We start from the raw sequence: 25,934 nt of genomic DNA, 5'->3' as shown, positions 1-25,934 counted from the left end.
TCCTCCCCCTTCAACTACATGTCTCCTCCCCCTTCAACTACATGTCTCCTCCCCCTTCAACTACATGTCTCCTCCCCCTTCAACTACATGTCTCCTCCCCCTTCAACTATGGATTGAACAGGTGATGTCATTGTTAAGAGCCTCACCACGTGGTCTGAACGTTAACATGCATGGCTTGCACTACAGTTTTGGAAAGGACCTTTATTTTGCACATGAGCAAGAAATCATTAAATAGAAAAAGGTTAAAGGTCAAGTGCAATGAATGTGTTTCCCCCACGTGTGTTATATGCTGTATATTTCCACACTGAGGTTGGAATAATACCTTAAATTATAAATGCCCTTTAAGGTGTAAACTGTTTGAAAAGTCTGCATGAAATGTCTGCTTGTTTTAGTGAGATTGAGTGATGGCCTGAATTGACCAATGAGAAAGCATTCTAAACCTTTCTGCCAATAACAGCTAGTTTTCCGTTTTCACCTCCCCACTTAGACCACTCCAAGCAAAATTACTGCTTGATAAATGTCTCTTTGCTAAGAAGCGAGGATTATTAAAGTTTTCTAATTAAATAGCGCATGGGATTGTAGTTGACACGGTCCCAGCTGCGGGCGATACTTACGGCTGAGAATCCTAGGGAGTGTCTCATTGGACTCTCCGGATCAGGGTTTCCCTGGCGCATCACCTCATCAAGCTTTGATTATTTGAATCAGCTGTGTCGTGCACTGAGGTAAAGACTGATTCCGGTTGGATATTGGACAGATATTCGCCTGTAGTTTTCCTTACGTCCACCAAAGGCAGTTAGGGACCGTCAACATAGTGACAAATCAAATTGTTCTAATTTCAATAGCTCTCTTAACCGTTACTCCTAAAACTTTAACTGGTTCTAGCTAACCCGATGGCATAGACAAACATTGCACACACTTTATTTTTGTTGATTTACATCTCGCACTATTTTAAATGATTTATTACAATATTTGAATTTCAATAGCTCCTTGGTCATGTGACCTACTGACTTCAAACAAGGTTCATAATGTCCACTGACTGCCCGTCTATATTGCACACCCTTTAGTTTGTCCATTTTCATCTCACACGTTTCTCGTTCATCCATTCATTGCGCGTCACTAATTAGATGAGGCATTTGACTACCTCAAGAGACTCTTCATTATGTCCAGCCGTTTACCCCAGCTTCATCCAATTAACTCACTTTGACATTTTTATTTTTTATTTTATTTCACCTTTATTTAACCAGGTAGGCTAGTTGAGAACAAGTTCTCATTTGCAACTGCGACCTGGCCAAGATAAAGCATAGCAGTGTGAACAGACATGAGGGGGTCACAGCCACCCGGAAGGTGGTATGAGTGCGACCACAAAGGGTACCATACTACGGTCAGACATCATCAAATTGACATCCATACTTATAGGCTTGAGGACCAAATACCCCTCGTGGTATCTAACGGGACCGCCGACGGGGTGTTCGGAAGAAGCAACAGAAAATAATCATCCCCTTTCAATCATTTGCTTGCCTCAGTCTGCCCTCCGGGACAGAACCATAGGAGCCACCTTTACCAGCGCTGCATTACTATTCCTCGCTGTGGCACGAGGGTGGGGGGTCACACGAGGGGAGGGGGTCATAGTCACACGAGGGGGAGGGGGTCATAGTCACACGAGGGGGAGGGGGTCACAGTCACACGAGGGGGAGGGGGTCACAGTCACACGAGGGGAGGTCACAGTCACACGAGGGGAGGTCACAGTCACACGAGGGGGAGGTCACAGTCACACGAGGGGAGGGAGGTCACAGTCACACGAGGGGGAGGTCACAGTCACACGAGGGGAGGTCACAGTCACACGAGGGGGAGGGGGTCACAGTCACACGAGGGGGGAGGGGGTCACAGTCACACGAGGGGAGGTCACAGTCACACGAGGGGGAGGTCACAGTCACACGAGGGGAGGTCACAGTCACACGAGGGGGGGGGTCACAGTCACAGTCACACGGGGGGAGAGGGGGTCACAGTCACACGAGGGGGTCACAGTCACACGAGGGGGGTCAAGTCACATGAGGGGGGGGTCACAGTCACCCAAGGGGAAGGGGGGTCACAGTCACACGAGGGGGAGGGGGGTCAAGGGGGGTCACAGTCACATGAGGGGGAAGGGGGGTCACAGTCACGAGGGGGAAGGGGGGTCACAGTCACATGAGGGGGAAGGGGGGTCACAGTCACATGAGGGGGAAGGGGGGTCACAGTCACATGAGGGGGAGGGGGGTTCACAGTCACATGAGGGGGAGGGGGGTCACAGTCACATGAGGGGAGGGGGGGTCACAGTCACATGAGGGGGAGGGGGGGTCACAGTCACATGAGGGGGGGCGGGGGTCACAGTCACATGAGGGGGAGGGGGGGGTCACAGTCACATGAGGGGGGGGGGGTCACAGTCACATGAGGGGAGGGGGTCACAGTCACGAGGGGGTCACAGTCACATGAGGGGAGGGGGGTCACAGTCACATGAGGGGGAGGGGGGGGTCACAGTCACATGAGGGGGGGGGGGTCACAGTCACATGAGGGGGAGGGGGGGGGGTCACAGTCACACCACAGTGGATTTGAGTGTGACTGCAGCAGGTGGGTACGCTCCTTTTTGAATTTCATCAATTTGACATTCAGTGATCCTGCCCAGTGGGAACCTAGACTTCTTCCCTCTGTTTTATGGTTCTGCAGCAAATCAATGGCCGTGGATGGTACTACCCACATCAGATGTAGGCCTCCCTCCCCAGACAAGCTGGAGATTCATGGGGCGAGGCATGAGCAAGATCCATGCAATTCCCTGTCACTGCGGGGCCAATGGTTTTAGTCTCTGCCTAATGTCTAGTGAGCGTAGAGGAGACCTCCCCACCATCAATGTGTGGGGCTTGCGAGTACCGTAGCTAGGGAGATCCGCGAGAAGGGCCCTGTGCATGTCCAGAGTTGCCGCGGCCGCCAGCCGCCGGACCCAACCCCCCCACCAGTCTGCCTTTGGCCCAACCACGGACACCACCCCGACGAATCCCAGCACAAAGCCCCTTGCGAGACCACGGAGAGAGACCGCGAGATGGGCCGCATAACGAACTTCCAATGGCGGCGAGAGGAGGCTCCCCAAGCTGCAGCTCGAGCCCAGCCCCGCTTCGCACCCCAGCCTGACCGACCCAGCCTTTAGAGCCAATCCTTATCCCGAAGTTACAGCTCTTTTTGGCCAACTTCCCTTCCCTACATTATAACATGCCAGAGGCTTTGTTTGCCTTGGAGACCTGCTGCGGATACGGGTACGACCCTGCGTGAGATTTACACCCTCTTCCCCCGGATTTTCAAGGGCCAGGGAGATCTCACCGGACAATGCAGAAACCGATACACTTTCCAGGGTTTGGGCCCCACTCTCGGGGCGAACCCATTCCAGGGCTTGGGCCCCTCTCTCGGGGCGAACCCATTCCAGGGCTTGGGCCTCTCTCTCGGGGCGAACCCATTCCAGGGCTTGGGCCCCTCTCTCGGGGCGAACCCATTCCAGGGCTTGGGCCCCTCTCTCGGGGCGAACCCATTCCAGGGCTTGGGCCCCTCTCTCGGGGCGAACCCATTCCAGGGCGCACTTCACAAAGAAAAGAGAATTCTTCCCGGGACTCCCACCAGCTTCTTCAGGATCGGTTGCGTTACCGCTCTGCATGCCTCGTGGCGCCTGTCTCCGCCAGTCCGTGGACATTATGAACCTTGTTTGAAGTCAGTAGGTCACATGACCAAGGGTTGAAATCTGAATGTAAAAAAAAGTTTGTACTTTGTTTATGCTCCCTAACTAATTCAACTCAGAATACAAAATGCTGCTCACATTTCCACTTTTATTAGCTTTGGAAAGTGAATTAATGTCCAAATCATGAAAATAAGACCTGTGCAATGTTTTGGGCAATTTTTCCAACATCATGACACTTATTTGGAGTCTGTGGCTCAGGTGATTTGAAAGCTATTGAGGTTTTAAAGTGTCAATATCCAACTTGAAACGTGTGTAGTGCTAGGGCAAAACCAAAACGTGCACCCAGGGTGAGCCCCAAGACCGAGTTTGGGTAACTCTGCTCCAGAACAACAGTGAACCTTTCTCTCCCGAAGACTGCACTCCATTGTCTAGATTTCCTTCTGGGCACAAGAGGGCACCGTTTTCCCGGAGAGAAATTATAATTCTCAATCGTGCATTTTACCTCGACGTTTGGCCCTCGAGACATTCTGTAGGACCGTCGGTATGGTTCGTTCGTATATTTAGACACGTCACAGCACGACACATGTTGGGTGGCTTTTCCGAACAACTTAAAAGCAATACAAACTGACATACATACAGAGGTGAATATGGCGGACGTTTCTGAGAGGACGCTGCAAGTTGCAATCGCTATTTCATTCGCAGTCGGTTTCCTTTCTGGATGGCAGGCCAACCGAGCGCGGAGGAAGTTCCTTGATTGGAGAAAGAAACGACTGCAGGATAAACTCTCCGAAACACAGAAGAAACTGGACTTGGCATGAAAGTGAAGTAGGGTGTGTAAGTAATTGACCTATGCGTTGATTGCGTGTAGCTACATTGTATCAAACATGTTGTAACATACATGTTAGATAACTGGAAACGTTACATTAGGCCTAGCCTACATTCAGTGTACAAATGTCACAAATTCTGATTTAACCTAGGTTTGATGAAAGGGTTGCAGCCTGACATTTTAGCCTCCGCAATCCATAGAGTCGTTTTAACTTTTTATTATTTTCACAAGGGGGAAATACGAAATAATCCTATAATTAGTGGTTGAGTTGATTTCTTTGGTAGCCCTAGTTTACAGTTGGGCATAATTACCGCCTGATGTAATCATGATTGTTCTTCTGTTTTCAGCTGTCAGATCATGGACTTCCAATACAATGATTGGGATCGTTGTCACAACCAGCAGAACTGAAGCAAGATACAATGACAAGTTTCTGAATATGTTTTGTGATTTGGTGACCGTGTTTTGCTGGGTCCGTCTTCTCAAATGTGTTCCAGACATCTTCTAGACTACTGCCGTTTTTACGTTTTAATAAAAGTACGTGTTTTCTTAAATCCTGTGTTTTGAAGATGCCTATGGTAGTTTACTGTCTTTTTATATAGTGTAACTATTGTGTCCAAATCAATTGCGCTGAATTTTCCCAATCCTAAATCGACTTTACGCACAGGTGGAGATGTGAGAGGATTTGTTACTCCTATGTCATACCCTTTAAATATCCACAAGTGCATTGGGCGTTTGTGTATAGGGCTCAGTTTGGGATGGGGCAATATCAACCATCACTCTTATGAGCACCTATGTGAATTTAAATAAATAAAAATATATATATACATACATTTATGGAAGAGATTTTATTGTACAAACAAAATCAGCATAGCGGACTAAAATCCACTCCATTGTTCGGAAGTTTCTGAGTTGAGGAACTTCACCATGGAGTGGAATTGAGTCTGTTACAATCAGCAATTGATGCTGTGATATAAGAATGCATGTGGATTATGTTAGCAATGTTCTCCAATATAACTAGGGGACTTTTATTTTGAAGGAGGAAGTATTTGATCAAGGAACCTATTTGACCCGGAAGTGATTCTGAGTGGTGTCATAAGTATACGGAATAAAAATATAAATGCAACGATTTTACCGAGTTAAAGTTCATATAAGAAAATCAGTCAATTAAAATAAATTAGGCCCTAATCTGTGGATTTCACATGACTGGGTATGAGTGCAGCCATGGGGGGGAACCAGGCCCAGCCAATCAGAATTAGTTTTTCCCCACAAAAGGATTGTATTATAGGTAGAAATACTCCTCAGTGTCATCCGCTGTCCTTTTGGCTGGTTTCAGACGATCCCGCAGGTGACGATGCCGATTACAGCAGGTCCTGGGCTGGTGTGGTTACATGTGGTCTGCGGTTGTGAAGCCGGTTGGACGTACTGCCAAAATCTCAAAAAATACTTGAGGTGGCTTATGGTAAAGAAATGAACATTACATTCGCTGGCAACAGCTCTGGTGGACATTCCTGCAGTCAGCATGCCAATTTCACACTCCCCCAAAACTTTTGTTGCGTGACAAAACTGCACATTTAAGTGGCCTTTTGTCCCCAGGACAAGGTGCACCTATGTAATGACCATGCTGTTGAATCAGCTTCTTGGGGAAATGTAGCAGTATCATAACTAGGTGTTGACCCAGGAGTGGCAACGTGAGTGGGGGAGAGAGGAGCGGGAAGGCATTTTTCTTCGCCACATGGTCAATCCGACATCTGCATTGGCCGTGCAGCATTGACGGTGATATGACGGCTGCAGAAGTCAGGGCATTCATACGTATTGCATTTTGCAGAGCTGTTGTGAAGGAAGTTGTAGTAAAGGAAGTGAGTTTGTGTTTAAACATGACCTCCCACTCCCCCACCTACCATCAACCAATCATGTCAATGTGGCGCTTTACGGAGCCCTCTGCATTGTTAAACAATTTGGGAGGCACTTGGCGATGTGGTACGGAGCTTGAGTTGGCCTCTGCATGCCTCGAGCAAAAATTGGCTTTGATGCATGGCCTGTTATATTGCAGGCGTTATGTTGAGGATAGGAGGACATTGGGCGTAAACACATTTTCGCTTGTAATAATTTTAGGTTCAAATGACAGGCAGAGCGAAATAGCAAGGAGGCTGTTGTGGTTTCTTTATCCCAGCTTTCTGCAACTATGAGTGTAGAAGCCAATTCAAAGCCAATGTATGCTTGATCTGTACATGTGATCGGACGCTCAGTATGAGCGTGTGACCTAATTGTGGAGCCTCCCAAATTTGGTAATAATGTGGAGGGCGCCGTATAGCTCCGCATTGACATTATTGGTTGATGGCAGGTGGGGGCTGGAGGTCCTGCATAAACACAAACTCACTTCTGTCACCACAGCTCTGCGCTGCTCAGCGAAGCCCAAGACGTGCGAATGGCCTGGTTTCTGCAGAGGCCATATCACCTAAACGCTGCAGGGCCAATGCAGACCTTCGGATTGACCATATAATGCCTTTTAGGTTATAAGATATTTCAATGTGTAATTCGCACTCCGACCTGAGAAAGGCAGCAAACCAGCGTCTAGTCTACCGGAACACACAAGGAAAAATAAGTGCGTTTACATTTTCAAACCTCTTAAAGTATGTGCTATTTACTACGCATTATTTAAGACGTACAGATAGTTAGCGACGCTTGTTCAACAGGACTGCCTGCACTCGTTCCAAGTTACAAGCCATGAGTTCAAACGTTTCCTTGTCAAAAGGTAAATATGCCATGTTAACTATCCAAAAAAGATCACTTATATTAGCTCGTTACGTACATACGTTGCAACGAAAAAAGGTTATTTAGCTAAATATTTCCAAATAATGTGAACTATTTTTATGACATTGGCTAATGTAATCTGTAATGATTTTTTTTGGGCGATGGACATAACGTTTGCATGCCTGTCATTTCGTAAAACTGCGACCTTGTATTATTGCCTACTATTAACTAGCCATGTCAACTGGCTTTAAGAGTTTGTTAGGCCGAGAAGAGTATTTTTGTACAAGGTTATACCGTATATCATTGGCATGTTTTAGCTCGAGCCTTATAGGCCCCATTTCATTCCATACAATTAAATTCCTGTGTCGACATTTAAAGACACAAAATGTGACGACTGCAAGAGATGGATTATTTACAAAGGCAATGCAATACCTTTTCAGCTAAATATTCTGTCCTTCCACTTTATAACCCAGCAGTGCTAGTAGCCTTTGTTCCCGAGGCCCAGTAGTATTATATTACACACGTTTTGGATGTAGTAGGGGTCTTCTGTATGGGGGGTCTGTTTAAGAGCCCCGACACTCAGCCTGGGTTAATAGACTAGACGTAAGATATTTAACGTAAATCCGAGACACTCACTGAGTATATGATATGTTGTTTAATATGGTTACATAAAATACTCTTCTCGGCATAACAGATGATTAGTTAAGGCGAAAACGAAAGTAGGGTTGGTGTAGAACGCGAATATCTGGCAACCCAAAGGTTCACGAGTTCAAATGTCATCATGACCAAACTTTAGCATTTGAGCTAATTAGCAACTTTTCGACTACTTACCATGTTAGCTACCCCTTCCCCTAACCATGTTAGCTGACCCTAACCATGTTAGATACCCCTTCCCCTAACCATGTTAGCTACCCCTTCCCCTAACCATGTTAGCTACCCCTTCCCCTAACCATGTTAGCTGACCCTAACCATGTTAGCTGACCCTAACCATGTTAGCTGACCCTAACCATGTTAGCTGACCCTAACCATGTTAAGCTAACCCTTCCCCTAACCATGTTAGCTAACCCTTCCCCTAAACGAATTCCTAAACATAACCCTTAGCCTAGATAATGCTAGGCTCCGTTAGTCCATTATTGGGCTAATGCACCTGTTTATGTTATGTTTTTTTACTTTACATGTACTGCTCTTCCTACCATAAAACAACAAATGGTTTATGCTTTCTAAATATTGTGCAAGTGTGTGTGTGTTGGAACAGTCAAATACATTTCTGCCTGAACTGTAGTTATCTTAAGTTTTGTAGGGTTTTAACATACTGCTTTAACACTGAATGGTAAGCTATTCCAATGGTGATATTTAGTTTGTTGTATTGCAGTTGGAGGCATAGCTGAAGTAGATACTGGATCAGTCTGTGTTTCTGTTTTACAGGGGAGTTGGCGGCAGCCATCGGTGTGACTGCAGGAGCTACAGCTGCGGGCATCCTCCTCTTCCAGTACCTCTCCAAGGGGTCAGGGGTCAAGCCCAAGGTCAACTTGGACCTGCAGAAAGACAACCCCAAAGTGGTGCATGCTTTCGACATCGAGGACCTCGGGGATAAGGCGGTGTACTGCAGGTGTTGGAGATCTAAGAAGGTAGACTAGCTGTCAATTTTATGCTCTTTGATTTAGTTTCTAGTTTCACAACTTCTCGCTATACGTTGGAGCCATGACTTAACCACAAGAAAATTAATAGACACGTGGCATGGTACGAGGGGGTTGTGAGGAGAGCTTCTTTTTTGTTTGTTTTGTAGCATGTGCCTTTAACAAACGGTAGGCTAGTAAAGGGGGTATGTTATGACTCACATTTTGAGCAGAACAAGTCAAGGATTTGAAAGATTTATTCGGGGTGTATTCTAACAATGTTTCTCACCCTCAGTTTCCCTACTGTGATGGTGCTCATGCTAAACACAACCAGGAGACGGGGGATAACGTCGGTCCTCTCATCATAAAAAGAAAGGAGGCCTGAATCCAGGCACTCAATCAATCCCATCCATGTTATTCCGTGACTGCTGCTGCTGACATACTAATGCACACAAGTGCTCTTCGCTACAGAAAGGATGACAGTGGTTGACAGTACACTTGGTAGTTTCTCTGAAATATGGTGACCAAATCCATTTTCGGCTGTATTTATTTTATTTATTTATTGAAGGACCAAGCAGTTATCATTTTCTGTTGTTGTGGAAAATTACTTTGTAATCATACCTAGAATAATGGTAGATATTTCACTAGGGTTACCAAGAAAACAGGGGTGTGGGCGTACTGTAAAGCATAGTGGTTGTATATATTTAATTGAGCTGTGGTATCTGTGCTGTTCAGAATGTTTTGCTTTTGATCAATGTTTGCCTTTCTTTTATAATAATAAAATAATAATAATATATGCCATTTAGCAGACGCTTTTATCCAAAGCGACTTACAGTCATGTGTGCATACATTCTACGATAACAACATTAGACCATTAGACCATAACAACATTAGACCATTAGACCATAACAGCATTAGACCATTAGATCATAACAACATTAGATCAATATATATATTATACTGTAGACATCATCAGAGCGACAGCGTAGCCTAGTGGTTGGAACGTTGGACTAGTAACCAAATGGTTGCAAGATCGAATCCCCGAGCTGACAAGGTACAAATCTGTCGTTCTGCCCCTGAACAAGGAAGTTAACCCACTGTTCCGAGGCCGTCATTGAAAATAAGAATTTGTTCTTAACTGACTTGCCTAGTTAAATAAAAAATAATGGGACAGATAAGTTCATTCATTTATGATACCATAGAGATCGCAATGCATCCGTCCCATTATGGCACCTGTGAGTGTATGGGCAGCGCCATTGAGGAAATCTCCATTTTGAAGTAGTCCATTTTCTTCTTCTGCTACTTCTATGAGTTGGTCAACGAACTGAAAGGGTTCATACTGCCCCCTAGAGGGTGTTGTCTGAACAGGTATGAAGCCAAGGCTGGTGTTTTTACTGCCACCTGGAGTTATGGAATGTTTGTTCATGAGTGTAGTTCATTGGCTGATCCATCCTGATGGCCTGGATGGAATTATGTGAGACTTCCTTAACCCATAGGAAGTCCCACCCAGTTGACTACTTAAAAATGGTGTAAGTCCTCAATGTCACTGTCCATGCTAAAAGGGGCTTTTCCTCAGTAGAGTCCTCTATGGTTGAGTTTTTCCTGACCACAGGACTTGATCAGGGCTATCTCTGTACCTTTTTATTGCAGCTGTAACTAGGGGCCCAGAGTTTTTCCACGGTCAGGAAAAACTCCTGGGGGCTACTGAAGCATCAAGGAAACGGATGAGGTGTGGCTTATTTTTTATTCAACTTGTGAAATCGATTGTAAAATGGTGTCACTTTTCAATGTATTTTTCGATGAAAGGTTCTACATCATATCTGCAAATGAAGCCGTCGTAATGATTACCTTGTTGATTTTTAAGTCTGTGTTAACGGTGAATCAATAGGTTAAACTTGTTCCATCCATACTACATACCAATTGGATTCCTGGGTTGTGTTCAGTGGGAGAAAAAACAAAACATGCGATGTTGTGAAACTAGGAGGTAGCTTACTAGAGAAACACTTCCAAGTATAGTTTTCCTCTAAAAAAAAATGTTTTGCTACATTTTGCCCTACTTAACACAGCCCTGTAGCCTACTGAATGTTTTAGTGGCTGAAACTGAACTTGTCAAGCAGCACTTCTGGTAACTAGCTTTAATAATTCACTGTTCTATGTAGTGCAGTGTTTCCCCAAACTCTATCTTGGGGGACCCCAAGGGGTGCACATTTTGGGTTTTTGTCCTGGCACTACACAGCTTAATTAAATGAATCAGCTTATCAACAAGCTTTGACTATTTGAATCTGCTGTGTAGTGCTGGGCCAAAATGTGCACTCCTTGGCTTCCCCAGGACTGAGTTTGGGGGATACGCTGACACTAGTGAGAATGTGAGAATGTTAATGTCTACAGTCTGTGACCATAGATATATACAATATGTGACTTTATTTTAATCAATCATTTAATCATTCAATAAAAAAAACTATACAAATGTTCTTCCTTCTGCCAATTAAATACTACATGGGTTTTGTGGGAACCAAGTCATTTCTAATCCAGTTTGACAAGTAGATGCCATATAGCGCCCTCTATTGCTAGACACTTGTTTACAAATTCAGCCAGTTCAAACCAAAAATAATGTATTAGATTTACTTATGACGACCAGTTAAACCAATCAAAGGGAATGAATATGAAGTGTGGACACGAAGCATATTCCTCTCCCCAGGTGAACTCATTCAGAACTACATCTCTGACTGTAGTGTAGGCCTAGTGATGCCGACCTGGGTCAAATTCCTTCAAAGGTGCTGCTCTTAATTTGGTATGTCTGGTAGCCTACAATGGAACAAATGAAAATAGACGTGATAGTGGAGCCTTGCCTTGATGACCAGTTTCAGCACCATGGACGATGACAATTGCTTTTGACCTAGAGACCAAGTTGGTGTTAGATTTACATTTAAGTCATTTAGCAGACGCTCTTATCCAGAGCGACTTACAAATTGGTGCATTCACCTTATGACATCCAGTGGAACAGTCACTGTTACAATAGTGCATCTAAATCTTAAGGGGGGGGGGGAGAGGGAATACTTATCCTATCCTAGGTATTCCTTAAAGAGGTGGGGTTTCAGGTGTCTCCGGAAGGTGGTGATTGACTCCGCTGTCCTGGCGTCGTGAGGGAGTTTGTTCCACCATTGGGGGGCCAGAGCAGCGAACAGTTTTGACTGGGCTGAGCGGGAGCTGTACTTCCTCAGTGGTAGGGAGGCGAGCAGGCCAGAGGTGGATGAACGCAGTGCCCTTGTTTGGGTGTAGGGCCTGATCAGAGCCTGGAGGTACTGAGGTGCCGTTCCCCTCACAGCTCCGTAGGCGAGCACCAGATTTGCACCACCAGATTTGCTTTGATTTATTAGGATCCTCATTAGCTGACGCCGATGGCAACAGCTAGTCTTCCAGGGGCCATCTTGGATGGCGACAGCTAGTCTTCCAGGGGCCATCTTGGATGGCGACAGCTAGTCTTCCAGGGGCCATCTTGGATGGCGACAGCTAGTCTTCCTGTGGCCATCTTGGATGGCGACAGCTAGTCTTCCTGGGGCCATCTTGGATGGCGACAGCTAGTCCTACTGGGACCATCTTGGATGGCGACAGCTAGTCCTACTGAGGTCCGACAGAATGTCACGACCCTGCCCGCCTGTGGGGAAAACATGGTTACCTAGGTTACCCCATTTGGCTCAGAAAAAAAAGCTTTACCTTTTTTCAAACACAGTTTTCTTGTATGCTTGTTTTAGTAAATTACAAAAAGTACAACATGTCTAAAGATTATATTATTCATCATGAGAGGGCAATAAACAATAACTAGTAATTTTTTTTTTTTTTTACCTTTATTTAACCAGGCAAGTCAGTTAAGAACAAATTCTTATTTTCAATGACGGCCTGGGAACAGTGGGTTAACTACCTGTTCAGGGGCAGAACGACAGATTTGTACCTTGTCAGCTCGGGGGTTTGAACTCGCAACCTTACGGTTACTAGTCCAACACTCTAACCACTAGGCTGCCTCAATGCTGCAACAAAAGGTTAATCTCCCCATTCCGGTAAAAATATTTAAATTGCTGAGGTGTCACTTTTGAGGACACGAGCTCAAGTACACGGTACAAATATGAACATTTGAAATACTTCATGTACTTCCTATTACACAACTGTATGAATACGGCTTGAAATTATTTGTATGCTTTTTAAATATAGCATAATCAAATAACTAAGATTTATCCTTAACTAAAATACATATTTGTATGTTTAGTGTTAGAAAATGTACATATTTTATAACGGTCTCTTGATCAAAACGCCTGCCCCCATTGCTGTGAAGGCATCACACAGCTCTAGCTTGACTTCCCGAACTCGTCTTTCGTTTCATATGAATCATCGTGTCCGTCTATGACAAAGTGGTCTTGTTTAAAATATATGAATTATTTTAGATTAATGGCTATAAATCGATCTCTGGAATGTGCTACCGTGATGAAACCACTCTACTGTAGTACCAAGTACATTTCGCTCTACCCTTAAAGTACCCGTGAGGCCACAGGGCTCTTCTCGCAGGCTCTAATTCCCTATGTGGGTATTTTTTAAACCTGGCTACGTGTACATTAAATAACACAGCAGCTTTTTCGGCATGTTTGATATCTGCGCAAACTTGAAAACAAAAGAGAGCCGCACACTCTAGGAGCTCAGGTGCAAACATTGAATTACCAACGTTTGGACAGCCAAGCTGTCTTCATCAGGGTATAATCACAAACACTGCGGGATGACACACAGGTGTCTGTGATCATGGCCAAGAGGGGCCTAATATCATTGGTTAATTCACAAATATTACAATGTCATACAAAGAACAGCAAATAAACAACAAATAGTTAGATCATACATTCATTTGACTACACAAGCTTACAAACAATTACAATGGCAAAGTCACAATAATCACAAGAATGGCTTCAGATCAAAGTCTACGTTGAGACCGAAGGGCGCAAGGGTCTTTAAGTTAAAGATCCAGGCAGCCTCTCGTTTGAACAATAAATTGTCGAGGTCACCCCCTCTCCTAGGGAGGGTGACATGTTCGATGTCAATATAACGCAGAGACCAAAATCGAGTGGCCTGCCTCCAAGAAGTGGGCCGCAACTGGAGAAGTAAAGTTTTACACCTACTGGTGCTACGATGCTCTGAGATACGTACTTTTAATTCGCGCTTTGTTTTACCTACATAATTTTTTTTTTACCACAAGGACAAGTTATAAGATAAATAACTGCCTTAGTGGAGCACGTAATAACACCTTTGATTGGGATCGATTTCCCTGTTTGTGGGTGTTTGAAGGATCTACATTTATAAATGCCATTGCATTGAGCACAGCCATTACATTTGTAATTTCCATCCAGTAGGGGCGCAAATAGACGTTGTTCAGGAATATCTTGGGGTGGTAAATCAGAGTTTACCAATTGGTTTCTGAGATTTCTGTCCAACGAGAATACGACCAAGGGAAGGTCCGAAACACATTACCGACACTATCATCGGATTTTAGGATGTGCCAATGTTTGTGAACAATTCCCTTAATTTATTCAGAGCACTTTGAATAGCGGGTAGTTAGAACACAAGAATGCGTCTAAATAGGTGTGCGTTTCTTTTTCTTCTAGATGATATCTCTGTATAACCAAAAAAAAATCGACAACAAAGTTGCCTCTTTTACAATGGGATTCAATAGGAAAGACTTGGTTTTCCCCAATTTGCGGAAAATTCCTTATTATTGATGTGATAATGCCCGAGAAGCGGTGTTTGGAGGATACAGCGCCTCCGGAAAGTATTCAGACCTTTTGACTATTCTAAAATGGATGAAAATAAAACAATTGCCTCAGCAATCTACACACAATACCACATAATGACAAAGCGAAAACAGATTTTCAGACATTTTTGCAAATGTATTAAACACCAAAAACCGAAATAGCTTATTTACAGAAGTATTCAGACACTTTGCTATGAGACTCAACATTGAGCATCCTGTGCATCCTGTTTCCATTGATCATCCTTGAGATGTTTCTACAACGTGATTGGAGTCCACCTGTAGTAAATTCAATATGATTGGACATGATTTGGAAAGGCACACACCTGTCTATATGAGTGAATATTGACTGGGACAGATGGGTTGGTTGTTTAGCAACAAAACCGACGTGTGCGCAACTATGGGACAAAACAGACGGGGCTGGTTTAGATTGTTGACAACATGTATTTAATTTCCAATGTTTATTGAAAACATATACATTTGCGCTTGTCTCTAATACATCATTACAATTGTTGGGTAGCTATCTATCTACTTTTGTTGTTGTTGTCATATTAGCATTGATATGAAATCAGTCAAAACGCCTGAGAACAAGACATGGTATAAAGAACAAGATTAAAATAACTGAAAGGAGTCACGATTTCCCACATGACAGTTTATTGTCACTGTTGCTATCTATCTGGCCATCCAGAATCACAACTCACGATTTCTGCCGCACTGAAGCGTCCGCATCGTTTTCGTGCTGTTGTCAGCGAACCCACCTATGATTTGACAATTTGAGACGCTTTGTTTCCCTCTATAATCTCCCGCTCTCTTCGTACACTGCGTGCAAATTTCAACTGTCTTTTAAAAATCAATAGGCCTATTTGAATCATTTATTTATCAAATTACAAAATGCAGGTTTATTATTTCTCTACCGGGCCAAGTTGTTTACCGGGCCAAATTGTTTTAGTCTTGATCTCCTTTAGATTACGCGTATAGGAGGATTATGTGTGTGTGTATGGGATTATTCACGAGGACAGTGGAAATTACTTTAGGCTCTGCCTCCAGCGATGAGTTTTTACATTTTAAACCTGTGCGTTCACGACACAACAATATTCTACATCGATAGTTCTGTTGGAAATCCGGAGTGGCCACCGTTTCACACCTGCGCCCCTCTTGTCAACTCAGGTAGGATTGGATTTGAGCGCAACCTCATCCCTCAACTTCAAGAAGAATGGCTCTCGAACTCGTCAAAATCGGAATATCGTTGAAAATGCTACCAAATAACAGTGACGTGTTCTTCAAATCGGACGGAGCGAGATTTGGCCAAACCAGGACGATTAAATTGCTAACTGGGTCAAAGTACAACATTGAAGTGGTTGTCAAACCTGGGGATGTGGAGGCAACGTAAGTATGGTGGAGTGAAACGTATTACAGATAATCAGGCAATATTCTTCTGATAACCTATATAGTGTCTATACACTTCAATAGGCTATATTTTGTCACCGCCTGTTGATGTTTTGACTACATTCTATTATCCAAAATGTACATTATATCAGTGTTTCATAATGTGAAATAGAATCGGTGCATATATTATTATTATTATCATATTATTTCCCTGCTTTAATCTAATTTACTAATATTATTAAATTGGTAATTAATGAAGAACATTGATAAAAACACAAGCCGTACGAGGTTGAAGGCGACACGTCAGAGCACATGCGGTTCACTCGAGTTCCCACTAGATTGCCAAACTGCAAAGTCAAAATTGGCTTTAAGAATATACACTGTAGAACTAGACCGGGCTTCCAATTTTGCAATTTGGCCAGATAGTGACGACAGTGACATTGGCTGGAGTCCGGAGGGTGCAGGGAGACAGAAGGCGCAGCCAGATTGTGTCAAATCCACTCCGGATTAGGCCTTCAGCATTTCCTGCAGTAGGCCAAACATGCTCTCAAATATGGCGAGCTGAGTTTGTGTTTCAGTCTTTTGTTATTTAAAATGAATTATCATGGATAGAATGATAAATTACACCGGTGATCTATATTTCACCCCGATTTTGTAGATCGGTCATTCTGAAGTTGTCTTTACTGTCAGCTGCAATGTCAAAACAACCACAGGCCCAGTGTCACCAATCCACCACCAACCCTTTCCCCCAGATAAACAGTCATCACCCATCATGGTTATTAGCTGATCTTGCTGGCCATCTATAAACGTTTGAACGTGTTGAAAACGATCTGGTCTGCATTTGGCCACACATGTACCCTTAAATCTCTACTTGGTACAGCCAGAAGAGGACTGGCCACCCCTCAGAGCCTGGTTCCTTTCAAGATTTCTTCCTCCTATAGGGAGATTTGCTGTGCTTCTACATCTGCACTGCTTACTGTTTGTGGTTTTAGGTTGGGGTTTCCTGTTAATAAAGCACTTTTGTGACAACTGTTGATGTAAACAAAGAAGAAGGGCGTTATAAAATAACTGTTATTGATTGATGATCTCTCCCTAACTGTTGTGATCCTGTCCTGGTCGTCAGCACCATGAGTGTAGGTGGAGTCCAATTCCCCTTGGAGCAACGGTCTAGAGACCCCCAGTGTGTGGTCTACACCGGCGTCTACGACACAGAGGGCGTGACACACACCAAGAGCGGAGACAGACAAGCTGTACAGATCAGCATACAGGTAGTAAAGGGAAAACTCAGTTTGACTGGAATTTGTTCTGTATTTCTTTAGGATTTTATTAGAATCCACATTAGCTGACACCATGACAACACATAATGAAAAATACATTACAGACAGAATATTTTACAATTTACAAGTAGACAAAACAATTAAATAGATAAGTTAATTCAGAGCAGTTTACCAGTCACATTACAAATACTTTCTGACATCTACATCATCAAGCCTGGTCCCAGATCTGTCTGACATCTACATCAACAAGCCTGGTCCCAGATCTGTTTGACATCTGCATCATCAAGCCTGGTCCCAGATCTGTCTGACATCTGCATCAACAAGCCTGGTCCCAGATCTGTCTGACATCTGCATCACCAAGCCTGGTCCCAGATCTGTTTGAGTGGGTCCCAGATCTGTTTGACATCTGCATCATCAAGCCTAAGGCACTGCATCTCAGTGTGAGAGGGCACTGCATCTCAGTGTGAGAGGCGTCACTACAGTCCCTGGTTCGAGTCCAGGCTGCATCACATCCTACCCGGATTGGGAGTCCCGTAGGGCGGCGCACAATCGGCCCAGCGTCGTCCGGGTTTGGCCGGGGTCCCAGATTGTAAATAAGAATTTTGTTCATAACCGACTTTCCTAGTTAAATAAAAGTTCAATGTAAAAAAAAAAAAATGTAAAAAAAATCTAGCCTGGTCCCAGATCTGTTTGTATGTTAAAGCCAACTCCTATGGTTGTTGTCATGCCATGACCATAGGTGTTGGGGCAAGACCGCACAAACACATCTGGGAACCAGGCTATGCATGGTCCATATGAGTCCATTACACGTGTAGGCTTTACAGTATCAGGAGGCAACTGTTCATGATGAAATCTCTGAAGCTTCGCAGTTTCATCCACAGCATTTATTTTCACTTGCCTTTTTCTTACTAGCAGCGACTTTTCTCATGGTTACTTTGAGGACAAATGTACTTACTACTGTATGACTGTGATAAGTGGTTTTCTCACTGAGTTACCTTGAGATTATTGCATCAAGTCGATCTGGATAAGAGGTTCTGCTAAATTACTAAAACGTCAATAAGAGTTCATCGCAGTATTTGCTGTGATTAAGCGTGATTCATCGAAAATTCAGAGTTTGATCAAATTGCGGTGTAATTTACGATTTTTGTGTATATATTTTTTAAAAACGTGACAAGAATATTGACGTCGTGATTTTGTCCAAAGTAACAGTAAGCAAAATCAGGTAAATTGATAAAACAAACTGTCTTTAACTAAAAAATAATAATAATATCGCTAGTCTGAAGGACCTCTACTAAACACCATGTACTGATTCAGAGATGTTTGAAGGACCTCTACTAAACACCATGTACTGATTCAGAGATGCGTGAAGGACCTCTACTAAACACCATGTACTGATTCAGAGATGCGTGAAGGACCTCTACTAAACACCATGTACTGATTCAGAGATGCCTGGTGAGAACAGAACCAAATGATGCTTTTTAATTTCTAATTTCACCTTTATTTAATCAGGTAGGCTAGTTGAGAACACCTTTATTTAACCAGGTAGGCCAGTTGAGAACACCTTTATTTAACCAGGTAGGCCAGTTGAGAACACCTTTATTTAACCAGGTAGACTAGTTGAGAACACCTTTATTTAACCAGGTAGGCTAGTTGAGAGCACCTTTATTTAACCAGGTAGGCCAGTTGAGAACACCTTTATTTAACCAGGTAGGCTAGTTGAGAACACCTTTACTTAACCAGGTAGGCTAGTTGAGAACACCTTTATTTAACCAGGTAGGCTAGTTGAGAACACCTTTATTTAACCAGGTAGGCTAGTTGAGAACACCTTTATTTCATCAGGTAGGCTAGTTGAGAACACCTTTATTTAACCAGGTAGGCCAGTTGAGAACACCTTTATTTAACCAGGTAGGCCAGTTGAGAACACCTTTATTTAATCAGGTAGGCTAGTTGAGAACACCTTTATTTAACCAGGTAGGCCAGTTGAGAACACCTTTATTTAACCAGGTAGGCCAGTTGAGAACACCTTTATTTAACCAGGTAGGCCAGTTGAGAACACCTTTATTTAACCAGGTAGGCCAGTTGAGAACACCTTTATTTAACCAGGTAGGCCAGTTGAGAACACCTTTATTTAACCAGGTAGGCCAGTTGAGAACACCTTTATTTAACCAGGTAGGCCAGTTGAGAACACCTTTATTTAACCAGGTAGGCCAGTTGAGAACACCTTTATTTAACCAGGTAGGCCAGTTGAGAACACCTTTATTTAACCAGGTAGGCTAGTTGAGAACACCTTTATTTAATCAGGTAGGCTAGTTGAGAACACCTTTATTTAACCAGGTAGGCCAGTTGAGAACACCTTTATTTAACCAGGTAGGCCAGTTGAGAACACCTTTATTTAACCAGGTAGGCCAGTTGAGAACACCTTTATTTAACCAGGTAGGCCAGTTGAGAACACCTTTATTTAACCAGGTAGGCCAGTTGAGAACACCTTTATTTAACCAGGTAGGCCAGTTGAGAACACCTTTATTTAACCAGGTAGGCCAGTTGAGAACACCTTTATTTAACCAGGTAGGCTAGTTGAGAACACCTTTATTTAACCAGGTAGGCTAGTTGAGAACACCTTTATTTAAACAGGTAGGCCAGTTGAGAACACCTTTATTTAACCAGGTAGGCTAGTTGAGAACACCTTTATTTAACCAGGTAGGCTAGTTGAGAACACCTTTATTTAACCAGGTAGGCTAGTTGAGAACACCTTTATTTAACCAGGTAGGCTAGTTGAGAACACCTTTATTTAACCAGGTAGGCTAGTTGAGAACACCTTTATTTAACCAGGTAGGCTAGTTGAGAACACCTTTATTTAACCAGGTAGGCTAGTTGAGAACACCTTTATTTAAACAGGTAGGCCAGTTGAGAACACCTTTATTTAACCAGGTAGGCTAGTTGAGAACACCTTTATTTAACCAGGTAGGCTAGTTGAGAACACCTTTATTTAACCAGGTAGGCTAGTTGAGAACACCTTTATTTAACCAGGTAGGCTAGTTGAGAACACCTTTATTTAACCAGGTAGGCTAGTTGAGAACACCTTTATTTAACCAGGTAGGCTAGTTGAGAACACCTTTATTTAACCAGGTAGGCCAGTTGAGAACACCTTTATTTAACCAGGTAGGCCAGTCGAGAACAAGTTCTCATTTACAACTGCGACCTGGCCAAGATAAAGCAAAGCAGTGTGACACAGACAACACAGAGATACACATAATGTAAAGTCAATAACACACAGGGGAGAAAAAGTCCCTATACAGTGTGTGCAAATTGTGTGAGGAGGTAAGGCAAGAAATAGGCCATAGTAGCAAAGTAATTACAATATGGCAAATGAACACTGGAGTGATAGATGAGCAGATGATGATGTGCAAGTAGATATACTGGTGTGCAAGAGAGCAGAAAAGTACATAAAAACAATATGGGGATGAGGTAGGTAGATGTCAGGGGAAAAGGGGTTTTACTGTCCCCACACAACACACTGCAGTTCACTTTAGGTAATTATACAACACGTGTGTGTGGTTTCTAGGAGGAAAGTGGTACATGGAAATAGAATTAACCGTGCAAAGTTATATTCAAAGGCTCAAGGAGTTAGATCTTTACATATATGCCCACTACTGCATCACACATGTTAAATACAATCATTAATGTCCTTAATTGAACACCATAAAGTTAAACAGGCATAAAGCTTAAATAAACACTCCTCATATTGCAGTGCCTGAATAACATGTCAGTGAACATTGATGGCTAAACAGTAAGCAGTCCCAGGTAGCCTGAAGCTAGCATTAGCCATGTCAGGTATGCTATACGGCTAGGATAAAGCACCCATTAGGTAAAGGCACTGCCACAGTAGCATACAATCACACCAGTAGCATACGATCACACCAGTAGCATACGATCACACCAGTAGCATATGATCACACCAGTAGCATACGATCACACTAGTAGCATACGATCACACTAGTAGCATACGATCACAATAGTAGCATACGATCACACCAGTAGCATACGATCACACCAGTAGCATACGATCACAATAGTAGCATACGATCACAATAGTAGCATACGATTACACCAGTAGCATACGATCACACCAGTAGCATATGATCACACCAGTAGCATATGATCACACCAGTAGCATATGATCACAATAGTAGCATACATTTACATTACATTTAAGTCATTTAGCAGACACTCTTATCCAGAGCGACTTACAAATTGCATACGATCACACTAGTAGCATACGATCACACCAGTAGCATATGATCACACTAGTAGCATACGATCACAATAGTAGCATATGATCACACCAGTAGCATACGATCACACCAGTAGCATATGATCACACCAGTAGCATATGATCACACCAGTAGCATACGATCACACTAGTAGCATACGATCACAATAGTAGCATATGATCACACCAGTAGCATACGATCACACCAGTAGCATATGATCACACCAGTAGCATATGATCACACCAGTAGCATATGATCACACCAGTAGCATATGATCACACCAGTAGCATATGATCACAATAGTAGCATATGATCACACCAGTAGCATACGATCACACCAGTAGCATACGATCACAATAGTAGCATATGATCACACCAGTAGCATACGATCACACCAGTAGCATACGATCACACTAGTAGCATACGATCACACAACAGATGTACTATCTTCCCAATAAGGACTGAAATGTGACGAATGGCATGAGCCTCAACAGCGTCCATGCAGCCTTAGCGTTATTAGCTGTGGGCTACAAACATGTATCATGCTAACAAGCAATTAGCAGGTTAGGCAGGTCACACTAACAAACAATTAGCAGGCTTGGCAGGTCACGCTAACAAACATTTAGCAGGCTAGGCAGGTCCTGCTAACAAGCAATTAGCAGGCTTGGCAGGTCACGCTAACAAACATTTAGCAGGCTAGGCAGGTCCTGCTAACAAACAATTAGCCTAGCAAAGACACATACATGAGCACAAACACCAATCCCTGTAAAATGATTTTTGTTATGAACACTCAAATAGGGCCACATTTTATTTCACGCACAGCAACAACTCGTTAGTTGTTTGCTCTGCTCCCATTTGTCAATTTCTCTGTCTTTATCAGATTAGCAAGGTCATTAGAGGACACACAGGAGCAGTGATTGGTTCGTTGGCGGGCCAATCGTGGTCTGTAAGGGCCTTTTTTAAAACAACCTCAATGCCAACTTGTTTTTAAATTTTTTTTTTTTTTTTTTTTTTTTAGCTCACAGGAGGCTGGTGGCATCTTAATTGGGGAGGACGGGCTCCAGGTAATGGCTGGAGTGGAATCAGAGGAATGGTATCAAACACATGGGGCGGCAGGGTACCCTAGTGGTTAGAGCGTTGGACTAGTAACCGGAAGGTTGCGAGTTCAAATCCCCGAGCTGACAAGGTACAAATCTGTCGTTCTGCCCCTGAACAGGCAGTTAACCCACTGTTCCCAGGCCGTCATTGAAAATAAGAATTTGTTCTTAACTGACTTGCCTGGTTAAATAAAGGTTAAATAAAGGTTAAAAAAAATAAAAAAACATCAAACACATGGTTTCCATGCGTTTGATAATACGCATTTGCTCCGTTCCAGACATTATTACATGAGCCGTCCTCATTTCAGCAGCCTCCTGTGATTTAGCTGTATAGATTGTATTTTCAATGTTTCCATAAATGGTGCACTAAACGTATCAAAAAGTAAACTGGAGTTAACCGATTAATTCTGCCGGTCCCATAATTTCCCCTCCCAGTTCCCAGAGGTGGGCTCTTTTGAAGTGGTGTGGCAGGTGAAGTACTACAACTACAACAAGAGGGACCACTGCCAGGGAGGCAACAGTTTCAACAGCATCGAGTACGAGTGCAAGCCCAACGATACGCGCAGCCTGATGTGGGTCAACAAGGAGCTGTTTATCTGATGGTACCAACCAAAGCCTACACAGGCAGCATCAGGGTTGTGTTCATTAGGCACAAAAAAAACGGAAGATAACAGTGAAACTGTTACTACCTGTAATTAATATATATAATAATAATATAATAATATATGCCATTTAGCAGACGCTTTTATCCAAAACGACACAGTCATGTGTGCATACATTCTACGTATGGGTGGTCCCGGGAATCGAACCCACTACCCTGGCGTTACAAGCGCCATGCTCTACCAACTGAGCTACAGAAGGACCAATTAGCCAGCAGAAATGCCTGTTTTTTTAAATTTCCGTTGCAAAATGTTTTCCTACGGTGTGCCCTAACGAACACGACCCAGATGAACATGAAATGAAAGCTGAATGACGATCAGCTGCTGGGTAGTGATAGACAGTGTGTATCAGATCCAGAGTGGAACCCCTCATAGCATGACAATGCTGCTGTTAAATAACTAAAGATGTTTCATTTGCTGTATGTTGGCGTGTGTTATAGCTATACGTATTAATGTTAGGTGTGTGTGTGTGTGTGTGTGTGTGTGTGTGTGTGTGTGTGTGTGTGTGTGTGTGTGTGTGTGTGTGTGTGTGTGTGTGTGTGTGTGTGTGTGTGTGTATCTATGCATATATAAGAATGCTGTATGTTAATATGTACTCTGTATGTGAATGTTTACAGTTAGAAGATTTTACAAAATATTTGGACTAATCCATACATTTTTCTTGTTTTATAGTTATGCTGATTTTGACCAATCAGAATGTCATATATTTGACCAATCAGAATGTCATATTTCTGACCAATCAGAATGTCATATTTCTGACCAATCAGAATGTCATATTTCTGACCAATCAGAATGTCATATTTCTGACCAATCAGAATGTCATATTTATGACCAATCAGAATGTCATATTTATGACTAATCAGAATGTCATATTTCTGACCAATCAGAATGTCATATTTCTGACCAATCAGAATGTCATATTTCTGCTGCTCCTTCTGCTCATGTTTCTTATTTAATTAATATTTTAGAGAGGTAAATATGCTAAAGGATAATTATTATTAGTTGGGGAAAACTGTCATTAACTGTGAGATGTGTAGTGAAAAAGCAGCAACATGTAAATGATCAGAGCATTGTGAAGTGTACTTATGAACTTTAAAACATTGTGAATACTGGATGTGTTTAAAAAAACATGTATGGTAGATTTAACCATTTTGTGAAGGTATTTGAATAGTAAATATGTTTGGGATGACCAATGTGTGTTTTCTTTTGTAATTACTGTGTAATTACTATTTTCCCATGTCATTTCTTAATATCTGGCCATTACTATACCACAACATATAGTCAAGTGCTACCTGGGTAATTGTGGTTTTGTGGTCAGTTGCTTTAGCAAAATGATCTTCTATAGGTTTGCTGTCTAAGAAAACCACGAAAGGAACAGGCTTTGTATGCTTTCATAGCTCCTAGTATGAGTTTGGGGACTTATGAAAAACGTTCACCACTGATGAATCTTGAAGTATGAAAACGTTCACCACTGATGAATCTTGCATAAAAATAACTCTTTAAGGAAGTTCGGTAATAATTGGGTTAGATCTCTGCAGCTCAGTTGGTAGAGCATGGTGCTCACAACGTCAGGGTTGTGGGTTTGATTCCCACAGGGGACCACTTATTGTTGGCTATGTGGGATTCGGCGAGATGGGTGAGAACTTTAGTGGTTAATGCTGGAGGATAGACCCCATGGGGCCACCTGTCCCTAACGAGTGGAGGACATGGGCCATAGAACTACCTGTCCCTAACGAGTAGAGGACTGGGCCATAGAACTACCTGTCCCTAACGAGTGGAGGACATGGGCCATAGAACTACCTGTCCCTAACGAGTAGAGGACTGGGCCATAGAACTACCTGTCCCTAACGAGTGGAGGACATGGGCCATAGAACTACCTGTCCCTAACTGGAGAGGACTGGGCCATAGAACTACCTGTCCCTAACGAGTAGAGGACTGGGCCATAGAACTACCTGTCCCTAACGAGTAGAGGACTGGGCCATAGAACTACCTGTCCCTAACGAGTAGAGGACTGGGCCATAGAACTACCTGTCCCTAACGAGTAGAGGACTGGGCCATAGAACTACCTGTCCCTAACGAGTAGAGGACTGGGCCATAGAACTACCTGTCCCTAACGAGTGAAGGATAGACCCCATAGGGCCACCTGTCCCTAACGAGTAGAGGACTGGGCCATAGAACTACCTGTCCCTAACGAGTGAAGGATAGACCCCATAGGGCCACCTGTCCCTAACGAGTGGAGGACTGGGCCATAGGACCACCTGTCCCTAACGAGTGAAGGATAGACCCCATAGGGCCACCTGTCACTAACGAGTGGAGGACTGGGCCATAGGACCACCTGTCCCTAACGAGTGAAGGATAGACCCCATAGGGCCACCTGTCACTAACGAGTGGAGGACTGGGCCATAGGAACACCTGTCCCTAACGAGTGAAGGATAGACCCCATAGGGCCACCTGTCACTAACGAGTGGAGGACTGGGCCATAGGACCACCTGTCCCTAACGAGTGAAGGATAGACCCCATAGGGCCACCTGTCACTAACGAGTGGAGGACTGGGCCATAGGACCACCTGTCCCTA

The 25,934-nt window shown here is 43.4% G+C and overlaps 3 protein-coding genes across 4 annotated transcripts; all 3 read left to right on the top strand.

The window, feature by feature from the left end:
* The first annotated feature begins 4,172 nt into the window (after nt 1-4,172).
* LOC124039395 (mitoregulin-like) lies at nt 4,173-5,071 on the top strand. Of its 2 annotated transcripts, none has more exons than XM_046355359.1 (2): nt 4,173-4,524; nt 4,868-5,071. In XM_046355359.1, exon 1 carries the CDS (start codon nt 4,342-4,344, stop codon nt 4,510-4,512), a length of 171 nt encoding a protein of 56 aa, XP_046211315.1. In that variant the 5' UTR covers nt 4,173-4,341; the 3' UTR covers nt 4,513-4,524; nt 4,868-5,071. The 2 variants fall into 2 exon arrangements, with proteins under 2 accessions (XP_046211315.1, XP_046211314.1); XM_046355358.1 differs by having other exon boundaries at nt 4,178-4,528.
* Nucleotides 5,072-6,893: 1,822 nt separating this feature from the next.
* cisd1 (CDGSH iron sulfur domain 1) lies at nt 6,894-9,688 on the top strand. Its single transcript, XM_046355357.1, has 3 exons — nt 6,894-7,272; nt 8,697-8,899; nt 9,183-9,688. The coding sequence occupies exons 1-3, from the start codon at nt 7,245-7,247 to the stop codon at nt 9,270-9,272; spliced, it is 321 nt and encodes a 106-aa protein (XP_046211313.1). The 5' UTR covers nt 6,894-7,244; the 3' UTR covers nt 9,273-9,688.
* A 5,739-nt stretch (nt 9,689-15,427) lies between these two features.
* On the top strand, nt 15,428-24,552 carry LOC124039393 (CB1 cannabinoid receptor-interacting protein 1-like). Its single transcript, XM_046355355.1, has 3 exons — nt 15,428-16,055; nt 17,179-17,323; nt 23,136-24,552. Exons 1-3 carry the CDS (start codon nt 15,883-15,885, stop codon nt 23,298-23,300), a joined length of 483 nt encoding a protein of 160 aa, XP_046211311.1. The 5' UTR covers nt 15,428-15,882; the 3' UTR covers nt 23,301-24,552.
* Nucleotides 24,553-25,934: the final 1,382 nt, after the last annotated feature.

The sequence above is a fragment of the Oncorhynchus gorbuscha genome, linkage group LG07, assembly GCF_021184085.1.
Source record: "Oncorhynchus gorbuscha isolate QuinsamMale2020 ecotype Even-year linkage group LG07, OgorEven_v1.0, whole genome shotgun sequence".
In the NCBI taxonomy this organism is placed as follows: Eukaryota; Metazoa; Chordata; class Actinopteri; order Salmoniformes; family Salmonidae; genus Oncorhynchus; species Oncorhynchus gorbuscha.
This window is presented reverse-complemented; position numbering and strand designations above follow the sequence as displayed.

Bases quoted from the DNA above. Each gene is read 5' to 3' on its own strand.
- LOC124039395 (XM_046355359.1), top strand. From the start codon at position 4,342: ATGGCGGACGTTTCTGAGAGGACGCTGCAAGTTGCAATCGCTATTTCA.
- cisd1 (XM_046355357.1), top strand. From the start codon at position 7,245: ATGAGTTCAAACGTTTCCTTGTCAAAAG. The intron at 7,273-8,696 runs GTAAATATGCCA...TCTGTTTTACAG, and splicing joins AAACGTTTCCTTGTCAAAAG to GGGAGTTGGCGGCAGCCATC. The intron at 8,900-9,182 runs GTAGACTAGCTG...TCTCACCCTCAG, and splicing joins GGTGTTGGAGATCTAAGAAG to TTTCCCTACTGTGATGGTGC.
- LOC124039393 (XM_046355355.1), top strand. From the start codon at position 15,883: ATGGCTCTCGAACTCGTCAAAATCGGAATATCGTTGAAAATGCTACCA. The intron at 16,056-17,178 runs GTAAGTATGGTG...CCTGGTCGTCAG, and splicing joins CCTGGGGATGTGGAGGCAAC to CACCATGAGTGTAGGTGGAG. The intron at 17,324-23,135 runs GTAGTAAAGGGA...TTCCCCTCCCAG, and splicing joins CTGTACAGATCAGCATACAG to TTCCCAGAGGTGGGCTCTTT.